The sequence below is a fragment of the Tiliqua scincoides genome, chromosome 7 (genome assembly GCF_035046505.1).
Source record: "Tiliqua scincoides isolate rTilSci1 chromosome 7, rTilSci1.hap2, whole genome shotgun sequence".
NCBI classification, from domain to species: domain Eukaryota; kingdom Metazoa; phylum Chordata; class Lepidosauria; order Squamata; family Scincidae; genus Tiliqua; species Tiliqua scincoides.
In genome coordinates this window covers 44,716,853-44,728,101 of record NC_089827.1, presented here as the reverse complement: position 1 = coordinate 44,728,101, position 11,249 = coordinate 44,716,853, and the positions used below count along the sequence as shown (strand labels likewise).

At 41.2% G+C, this 11,249-nt stretch overlaps 1 protein-coding gene across 6 annotated transcripts in view; it reads right to left on the bottom strand.

Annotated features, from left to right (window-relative positions):
* Positions 1 to 349: 349 nt before the first annotated feature.
* The window catches only part of BICD1 (BICD cargo adaptor 1), a 147,927-nt gene continuing 137,027 nt past the window's right edge, over positions 350 to 11,249 (bottom strand). For 3 of the 6 annotated variants that reach the window (XM_066634528.1, XM_066634532.1, XM_066634529.1), the window contains one exon: positions 350 to 6,213. In XM_066634528.1, the coding sequence (XP_066490625.1) occupies positions 6,129 to 6,213 (85 nt within the window). In that variant the 3' untranslated portion in view covers positions 350 to 6,128. The remainder of the gene's footprint in view (positions 6,214 to 11,249) is intronic. The other 3 variants (XM_066634530.1, XM_066634535.1, XM_066634533.1) reach the window with 3 other exon arrangements.

Sequence of the window (11,249 nt, the reverse complement as noted above, 5' to 3'; positions counted from 1 at the left end):
AAGCAGACACTGAAATGAATGTGTCACAAGGCTCTTTGGGCCAAATCCTATCCAACTTTCCAGCCCTAGTGTAGTCGTGCCAATGGGGTGTATGTTGCATCTTGTGGTGGGAGGGTAGTTATAGAGATCTCCAAAAGGTAACGGAGCATTTGTTCCCTTGCTTCAGGGCTGCATTGCAGCTGCACTGGCACTGGAAAGTTGGATAGGATTGGGCCCTTTGTTGGTATTTCAGAGATAATATAAAGATATATTCTAGCAGCCATTGTTCTCTTTCCCAGTTTTCTTCAGTGGGGTGGTGTGCAACAAAATAATACACAGTGATGTACAGAAACATACACAGACCACAGTGTTCACTGAACAAAAGATGGCCAGTTTATTTACTGGGATAGTTATGCATTACACCATAACTTTAATTGGAACATAATGATGTAAGAATCTGTATATTAGCATCTTCTAATTTAATTTATTTTGCTCTGGAGTATCTTAATTTTCCAACTATTTGAACCGCATGATCATACCACACATGTACAAGCACATGATTCCCTCACAAAGCAATTCATCTAGGATTGTCTAAAGTATAAAGACTGGGTTAGGACAAGGTTTGACATGGCAATTATTTCAGAACAAATAGTTTTAATCCAGAATTAGTCAATATCCGTGCCTTAAAATCAGAGTTGCAACACAAGAAAAGCTTCTAACATTCAACCTTTAAGTCAATGCACACGTCTATCTGTATTCTCCAACACCTAGAAATACTCCATCCAATCTCAAAAAAGTCATTACCACATAATTTCAGTTCAGTTGAGGAAAAGCCAACTTTTACAGCAGGCAAATATACAGTATACAAATCGTGTTTTAATGCAAATTGCACCAGTATTTGAAAACAATTGGGATATAACACAATATGTCCTTCTGTGTGGTTGATTAGATAAGGATAGTCATGCAAAAGGGAACATTCATATATTACAAAAGTCACAAAGTTTAGGGATTTAAGGTTTTTTTGTTTGTTTTTGTATTTCTTTTACAAAGGATCAGTTTAATTAACCCTTTAACAGTCAAATCTCAGGGTTTGACGCACTAGGTCTATATCTAGTGAGTGCTTCAGTTTATTCAAAGATATGGTGCACAAAGCCATACCCATGAATAATTTAAAAAGCTAGATTTTTCTCATTTCATTCTCTTCTTCCCCCATAGCTGGCAAGCAAGATTGTTCCCCTAATGTTGGTACCAAACACTTCTGACAAACCTCCAAAACAGATTTAATAACAAAGTCCAGGCTTTAATTAAAAACAAAACCTCTTTATCCTGCAAGAAGAGTAAAAACAATCACCACTATTTTTATTAGCTTGTAATAAAATGAACAGCACATGTACTGTCAGAGTAAGACACTGATTAAAACATAACACCCTCATTCCTCCAGAGTCTGAAACCAAATTAAGTCCAATCACAGCAACATTTGATTTGGATTTGTCTCTTGCCAATTTATCACTCTGCTGCCTTCAGGTTTAATAGAAGGGATTTTCAAGAGCTCTGCAGGAGAGAGATTAAAATGCAATGAGGATTTAAGCCATGCATCTCTTGATGACAGTTATATCAGACATGCATTTGCAATATGCAGGGAAAGGGAAAGAATAATTTGGTGAAATAAGAATTCTCTAGCTTCCTCATCAGGTTTATGGGAAAGGGTACATTAAATTATGTCATGCACGCTTTTTTATATTGCATATTTGATGCATTTTAACCTTAAGGCTAAATGCAATTAATTGCTTCTTTTGTTTATTTTATGCAGAATACTAAAAATAATTGATGAAAAATTCTGAACACTAGGTGTCCCTTTCAGGTCTGCTAGATGTAACGACAGAGAGAAACCTGAAAGAAACAATGGCTATTTTTAAAATAAGATGCAAGTAAGGAAATGGCTGTGCTTCTAGTGTAGGATCTCAGTTCCTGGAATTCTGACATAAAGAACTCCTTTACACCAAAGGAAATGAAATCATTTAAAATGAAACAGCTGTTCTACAGTCACCAAATAAAGAGAACCAGCCAATAAAGGGATAATCTGTAACTTCACAAAACATTTGAAATCAAGTCAGGGGCCTGTTTGACTTCAGTACTAGACCACCTAATAATAAAATATTGGCTCGCTCCCATTTTGCGATAAGTTTAAATCCAATGTTACTTACAGTAGTAAAATCAAATCTTGCTGGCAGTGTACTTTCTTGCTTCAAAACCACTATACTCCCACCCCTAAAAGGCTTGAAGTTTATTCGCAGCTAACAGAGGTGCCTTCTTAGTAATGAAACTAACAACAGAATTGCATTGAGAACCTTCTGAACCCCTGTACTTACTTTTGTGGTATTCAGTCATTCGGTTTGGGTATCTGCTTTGTCTTCAGTTTCCAGCAAGTATCCTTGGCATAATCATGATTCAGCTACTGCTTTAGGCACACAGTAAGGGCTATCTGTGTCCTGAACATTTATTTCATTTGCCCACAAACCTGTACAACTAAGTGTAGGACAGAGGGAGATGTGCAGGTCCTGAGATCTACCTTCTATGCATGAAGCTCAAAACGGAATGTTTCTGTGCTCACCTAAGTCGATTTCTGTGCAAGAATGTGGGTGAAAATCAGTGGCAGATCTATCACTGCCCCAACACATTGCAGCTGGGCACCCACATTGCCATCTGTCTTTTGATATAAATGGGAATGAACAGCTTCACCAGTGTGCTTGGTGCGTTCAACTCTCTCGGGATTGGGGCCTGTATTATTTTTGACATTCAAATTTATTTAGAATTCTTCCCTAAAATTTACAAAATGCAGTTCAACATGTATTCATTCAGCCTAACTGTAATTTCCAATGCCTTGAATGCTCTGGAAATAGACACTTCAAAATAGACATATTACAATCTATTTTAGAAAGAAACTGACATTCTCAACACTTTTACTTAGAAAGTGTTCTAAGTAAAAGTGTTACTTAGAAAGTGTTCTCCCTTAAGTTCAGTGGAACTCACCACACAGTAAACGTGCTTAGGATTGAAGCTTAAAATCCTTGGAATTTTCATCAGAATTACTTCAATGAGAACAATATTTTTATGGTTCCAAAAGATGTTTGCTAATAAGAAGAGGCAGCAGCTGTAGTACAGCAACACTTAGGTTTTCATGTCCAAAACACACAGACACTTCACCAGTACATCAGTCTAACAAGACCAAGTACAGGTAATCTGGAGGCATCCTTTAGCCTAGCTGAAATAGTTCCTTAATGAAATAACTCAAACAAAAATAAAAAACACAATCTCACCCAAATTAAGCACTTTTAAGGCCCACTTATGTCAATGTCTTAAATTTAAGCACACACTTAACTCTCTGTGAAATCAGCATGCATACTGTGGGCTGGATCATGCCTAGTTAAAAACAAACAAACCTTTCACAGGAGTTCATTTCAGTGTTTGCCAGCTTTATGAGGTCAGTAGCTACCTTTGCTCTTAAATGAGGTTCCTGTCACTTTAAAATCTGTGATGCCAAGGGGCAGGTGGGTGGGGAGAATGTAATTTATGTGTCTGAAAGCCCCCTTGGACTTGCAGGATTCATCAGTTCAACCTGACAGTCCTGCTTAATAAGGTATTTTAAAACAAAAGAGCCCCATCTAAAGCAAGAGGTGGCAACCCTAGATGCTGCTACAGTGAAAAAACAATAAGGCATTTGTTACAACAATAAGAACATGAGTATAAGTTACAGCACATAAAATGTTACATGTAGCACAAGTTAAACAGCAAAAAACACATAAATGAGTGCAAAGGACTGTTAGGTTTGTAACTGCAGAACTATGTGTGATTTTTGACCTTCATTCACAAGCCACTTAAAGACAATGCATTTCCATTTAATTAAGTCCCTGTAGTACCAATTATTATTAGTACCTAGTGCCACTTTGAGAGGGAAAGGAGGTTGTGTTTAAGTGACTTGTGGATTCCATGGGTAAATTACTCTTCATCTCTGACTCTGAATGTTCTCTCCATTACAAAAGCTGAACTGCTCCATTGTGGTTATATTACAGGGACTGCTGATTAGGATTTTCTGTTTTTAGCACCTTGGTTACTGGTTCTGTCATGACAGATAGGCACAATGATTGGCCACCCAGACTCCTTAGCTGCTGTAAGGTATCCCCCCTTTTTCTTTTGGTGAAAATTGTTCTTACAAAAACCATTTTCTTCATTTTTTCATTTTTCTTCCTCTTGTATTCAGATGAATGAGGCCAAATTATCTAAGTTGCCCCTGAAGTAGTTTCTTTCAAAGCTGCTGGACGGCTCCCGCCATTTAACGTTTCGGTCCAGTGCATCATATCAACACTGCATGAGTGGAACTGACAGAGATGATCTACCCAGGCCTTCTTAACTTAAATATGTTAAGGCCACCTGACTGAGAGCAAGAAGTCAGCTAATTAGCCATGGTAGCTTTCTGTCTGGGGAACCATGGCTCCAAGCCTAGTTGGCAATCAGACTTGCTACCAGGTATTGTGCAAAATAAATTTGGTTATCTTCAGTTTCCTCGCATACTCACCACTCTTTAAAACAAGTTACAAGAGAGATCCTTACAGCAACAACAGCATGCAGCATGGGAACAGAATCCATGTACTGTGTGTAACCTGAGTATTTGTCATTGAACAGACAATGAGCTAGATCTCCATAGTTGTTGGGAGCTTTGGCAAGGAGAAAAATGCACTGGCTAGAACAATAATCTCACCTATTATTTTCAGTTCCAGACATCACTCCCACCTGAACAGTTACATTCACCCCCCCCCCATGCTGCTAAAAATATACTATTTTGTTATACTTGGCTAAGTCTTTTTTTTTCCTTCTTTTCTTTTGCCACGGTAAGATTTTACTTGGTAACACTGAATTTAGGAGCAGTGTTGCTCCCCAACATTCCAAAACAAACCAAACATTTAAATTATCACAAAACACAGCATGTTTACTTCAAGTTCATTTGCATTTTTTGTCCAGATACCAAACAAAAAAAAAGAACAGCACCAAGTCATCAGCTTATCTGAAATACAAAATTAAAAATAAAAAGGGAAAGCCCCTAGAAAAACAAAAACAAAAACCCACCACAAAGTAACAATTATCAATGCATTGTTCAGGAAAACCTCTCTTAGGCTTAACCAGATTCCAGTGAAGTAGTAAAACAAAAACCAGCAGCAAACATTCTATGAGTTATAAAACAAGTGCGTAAACAATACCAGTGCAGCAGAAAAGTACAAATCAATGGGCACAAACCAGCAAAAGTTAGTGATGTCTGAATTCTATTGAAATCAATGAGACTTAAGTGCTTCACTGTGTGCCTCACTCCCATTTATTTCAATGGGATTTAGGCACATCCAACTTTCTCTGAAATGCCCCCAAAGTTCACATTCCAATTCAACTCTCTTTTGACATTTTTTTGTGCAATTTAAAACACACACACACACACACATACACCCACAACACACCAGGCCATACTCTTTGGCCAACAATCCTCAGTCACAAAATAAAAACTCTTACTGAAAAAGAAAAATCCCAACATAACCTATTCCTGAATCACTTAAAAAAAATCAAGTTAATACTCGTAGAATAAAAACTCTCACACAACATAGACTGCATTTTTAATAAACATAAATTCATGGTGCAAATATGGTTTTTTTTAAAAAAGATATATAATACCCATAAGACTACTGAAAAAAAACTGAAGTTAGTTGTTGTGGCTGAACTGTCAAACTGTGTTTTATAACATTTTGTTTGTTTTACGTTGACAGTACTGTAGATTCTCAACACATTAGCAATACAAGCCAAGTGGTTCGGAGGATCATGTTCTGTCTTCCAAACTGTAATTGTGATTGCAACCTTCTGGATAGGACCAGAGGAACCTTGAATGATCTTCTTGGAACAGTTTGGGCTCTGTGCTTTATGCTCTTCCACTCATCCTCAGTGGCTAAGACTGTAGATATGCGTCCGGATTCACCAATGCAGCAAGAAGGCAGAAATGCCTACTGGTTCCTTTGGCGCAAACTGTACCTTTGCTGTGAGCACTCCGACTCAGTTAGTGTTGTTGTGGGGGTGAGGGTTCCCCCTGCCTCTTATGTTGCATATGAAGATTAGGGTTAAGGAGGAGGCTTAGGTAGACAGCTGAGAGGGGCACATTGAGAGCTGGAATGTGGCTGTTCTTCTGGAAGAGCTACATCAAGACTGAAAATTTAAAAAAAAAGGGTTGTGTTTAAAATAGGTGGTCTAGACAGATAAACATGTAAAGATGATTTATTCATCAAAGAGACAGGCTTGTCTCTGCATCTTATGTTATCTAGACATGTGCTAACAGTTATTAAAATGTGCATAAAAACAGAATGTGCTCCTGTTAACATGAATGCTGATCCAAAGGTTTACAAGGGCAAAAGGAAGCCATGGCAATATATGCGCACTGAATGGGGAAGGCACACACACCAAGGAATGGTGATATGAGTCTCATTCAACAACTCAACAAGCTACAATTTAACAATAGCTGGTTCAGCCTCAACTTTTCAAATTCAGATCTCTAAAAATGGATACTGGATGTTCTTCCATTTTAAACAAATCCAAGGATTATTAATGATAATAAGAAAAGATGTGGTTGTACTAACATGCAACAGCAAAAACAACTGGCACTGAAACCAACACTTAGGACAGTTAAGAAGTTGGAATGATTGTACCAGATTGGGGGCACAATCCCAACCATGTGGGGCACTTTTGCACCACCACTCAAGAAGGGAGGCCGGCCCAAGCCCCGTTTGCACCGACCAAGTCAGGTCAGTACGGGGGTCTGGGGGTGAGTGGGTGGCGGACAGAAAGGAGGCATTTTGGGGCGTGAGAGAGAGCGGGCATGAACAGATCCACTTGTGCCAGATCCTAACCCCAATCCCGGGCAGCCCAGAGCAGCCCTGGACTGCTTGGATTTACACTACCTCTTGAGGTGGCGCAGATCCGAATAGCCTCTTTGGGACTGCTATGGCTTTACCCGACGTAAAGAGAAGGAATTCCCCTTGCCTGGAGCTGAGTTGCAACTGGCCTCAACTCTGCTCTGGAAGCCGGGCAGACTTGCTGGCCTGTCTGCTCCAGGGCAGGTTAGGATTGGGCTGTAAATTTAACAGTCCACCAGTATTGTAAGCAACAGCAGCCAGCATTGTTAGGTTTAACATGGACACTACATTTTAACTAACTAACGGCACAATCCTATTGCACTGCCCTGTTGGTGGAATGAGTGTTTCACCAGCACTGACTGACTTATGGCAGTTGTAAAAGCACTCCAAAAGCACATGGAAGTGCATGATGCTGGAATACCTGCATGAAGTCCAGAGCCTAGCTGCATGCACTAGTGGATCTTTCTGGATCTGCCAAGGTAGATAAGTTGGCAGGGGAGGGAAGACAGGGGAGGGGAGGGCAGAACAGGAGAAGGGGATGCGACGAGGTGGCGATGGCAGAAGGAGGGTCATAAACATTGGGGCAAAAAATCAAAACTTCACATATAGGCTGATGGTTCTGAGCTGTCTGTGACAGATCAGGAGAGAGATCTTGGGGTGGTGGTGGACAGGTCGATGAAAGTGTCGACTCAATGTGCGGCGGCAGTGAAGAAGGCCAATTCTATGCTTGGGATCATTAGAAAAGGTATTGAGAACAAAACGGCTAATATTATAATGCCGTTGTACAAATCTATGGTAAGGCCACACCTGAAGTATTGTGTCCAGTTCTGGTTGCCGCATCTCAAAAAGGACATAGTGGAAATGGAAAAGGTGCAAAAGAGAGCGACTAAGATGATTACTGGGCTGGGGCACCTTCCTTATGAGGAAAGCGTTTGGGCCTCTTCAGCCTAGAAAAGAGACGCCTGAGGGGGGACATGATTGAGACATACAAAACTATGCATGGGAAGGATAAAGTGGATAGAGAGATGCTCTTTACACTCTCACATAACACCAGAACCAGTGGACATCCACTAAAATTGAGTGTTGGGAGGGTTAGGACAGACAAAAGAAAATACTTCTTTACTAAGCGTGTGGTTGGTCTGCGGAACTCCTTGCCGCAGAATGTGGTGACAGTATCTGGCCTGGATGCCTTTAAAAGGGGATTGGACAAGTTTCTGGAGGAAAAATCCATTATGGGTTACAAGCCATAATGTATATGTGCAACCTCCTGATTTTAGAAATGGGCTATGTCAAATGCAAGGGAGGGCACCAGAATGAGGTCTCTTGTTATCTGGTGTGCTCCCTGGGGCATTTGGTGGGCTGCAGTGAGATACAGGAAGCTGAACTAGATGGACCTATGGCCTGATCCAGTGGGGCTGTTCTTATGTTCTTATGAGGGTAGAACAGAGAGGCAATGGGACAGAGGGCAGATCAGTCTGAAAGGGGGTTGGGTCAGCAGATGGCCGCTGAATTCTAGCCCTCTTCCTGGACCTTATCCGTGGTGCAGGTCCACATGGACCTGAATCATGGACCTGAATTCTCTAGCGCAGGTCCAAGTAGACCCCTCTATGCTACAGAAGCTTACCCCCAGGTAAGGGAACAAATAAGGAAACAAATGTTCCTCTATCCCTATGGGACCATTTCTGCATGTTTCTGCAGAAATGCGAGGAGACTTCTGCGAGGAGACTTCTGCAACTCCCCCCCCCCAACAGGATGCAGTGGTAGCCATTTTGGTGTTGCTGCATTGGCGGCAGGGGAGAAAAGGATTGGGCTGTAAGTGCATTAAGTGAACACATGACACAAACACATAACATACAGAAATGAACACACATATAAAAATAATAGTTAATTAACCAGCTTACAATTTAAACAGAAAGCATATGTGCAGTGCAGTACAGTGTAGCATCCCATTGCTGGTGGTATAAGGTTGCTGTAATAAAGTACAAGGTAATAAAGTACCTTATAAGGTATGAAAGTTGCTGTATTTTCACCACTACAGAAGGCGTGTGCTTTTCAATAGCCACAAAACGAGGCAGAAAAATAACACACATAGGATGTAGTGATGGGGGACAAGGGAACTGTTATTTTTCTGCAACTGTTAAACTGCACAGAGTCTTTATGAGCAAAAGGAGTCCACCCTATATGCACAAATATTTTTATAACAGGAGTACAACTAGACTGTATTGAACTAGGAGCAGTGTATTTTGAGAACTAGGATGCATTTCTTTTCAAAGTCTGGTCTCCAAGAATAGCAACCTCAACACACAAATCTATATATGCCACATTCAAGCAAACCTACCATCCAGAACAACAATGCTTTTTACATGTACATTTTTATATATGTTATAGTATAGAAAAGCCAAATACTAACATTTGCCCAGGAGATATAAAATTGGAAAGGCCAGCGTGTCTGGGGCTGCAATCCATACACACTTACCTGGGAGTACGCTCCATAGAACAGTGGGACTTACTTCTGAGTAGACATACATAGGCTTGCCCTGATAGTTCTCTTTTCTATTTCCACGTTCAGGTGAATTCACCGTGCATTTCATTTGATAATCATTGTTTATATTCTAAGTAGAATGAGTGTAATGATATGAGTCCTATCTCCCTAGGGCAGCTTCTTTAGCTCCCCCTTCCAGAGCTTCCCCCTTCCCCTAAACTTTTAGCACTGGGACTCACTTTTTAGAATAAGAATTTGTCAGGACCTACCAGAAGTGATGTTATGACCGGAAGTGACATCATCAAGCAGAAAAATTTTGAACAATCCTAGACTACAATCCTACCCACACTTACCCAGGAGTAAGTCCCATTTACTGTCATTGGTAAAAGAATATACATAGTAGCCTGTTAAAAGTACAGATCTCTCTCATTTCCCCAAATGCAGTCCCACACCATGGTAGCATCAAGTCTAATACATTAAAAATAAAATATTGAAATGAATGGGGACCCACCTGAAATTGGCTTGCAACCCACTTAGTGGGTCCCAACCCACAGATTGAGAAACACTGGTAGGACATTACATTGGGGGCTGTGTGGAGGAGATTTCTGAAAACCATGCAAAGGCAGAACTTCTGCAGAATTCCCCCTCACTCTGCATTCATGGTGCATCCACACTTTTCCTGAGGACCCCCTGACCCTCCAGAAATGGTTTTTGCAGTGTAGTCAAGTTGTGGCAGTAGTGAGGTGGAGAAAGTAAGTAACATAAATGCCATTATATTAGGATACCATCTCCTGTATAAAACTGGAATATGTAACATCATAAATTATCTCCCCTAAACTGCAAGTCAATATGGGAGGTAACAAGAGGATTGCTTGTGAACTCATTGTGCCTCTCATCCAAGAAAGGAGACCCTACAACATCCCTGATCTGTTGTAATTTCTCTTTCCAGTAACCACTCTTGTTCAATTAAGATTACTCTTTACAGCCGAGCATCTCCCAACAGGTATGGGAAAGACCCGTGCCTGGAGATTCACTGCCAGTCAGTATTGCAGGAAGACAAATTCTTGGACAGTTCCACAGCTGCACAGTCTGCACTACTGGCAATGGGCAGGCATCCAGCCATCACTTGCCACCCTGGGGCTCTGTTGTACAAGTTACTCACAGATCTGCACATAGGGCAACACGCTATAAAGACATTTTTCAGTTTGCACGTATTTTAGCAGGAACTGAGAAACTCTCCCCCTTCTAGTGGCTCATGGCACAGCAGAACTTCCCCCTCCCTATGTCTTTGGATGTGACTCTGTCCTTTCTAATCTTTTTTATTATCTTGAAGCCCAAGCCTATCCCCTACTAGCCCATACCACATAGTGCTGCTGACAGAATGCATGCTGCATGCTGTGGTGGTGGTGGTGGGGGGTGACCAGGCAGCCCAGAAGAGGTAAGTGAAACTATTTTTTACCTACTTCCCAGTAGGACACCTGACCTCCAATGGGTCCTTAGACCTACGCAGGCTATTAGTGCCTGTCTGTGGAGAGTCAAGCACTGGCGTTCCTGGAGGGGGTCAAAGCAGTAAGTTTGAGATACCCATGAGGTATTGAGGTGTTGAGATACCCATGTAAAGTGCCCCCACTATCTCATCTTCTGAGCCAGTTGCAGCTGCAAAAGCAAAGTGAAGGCACAGTGAATGGCTCAGAAGCTGAGGCACTGCTTTACATGGGTGTCTCAACAACTGATGAGACTTACTGCTTTGCCCCCCCTCCAGGAAAACAGGTAGAGTCAAGGGCATGTTGCATCAGGAAAAGGAGACTAGGATCTTAGCGTGTGCTGCTGCCACCAAGATCTGCCCCCAG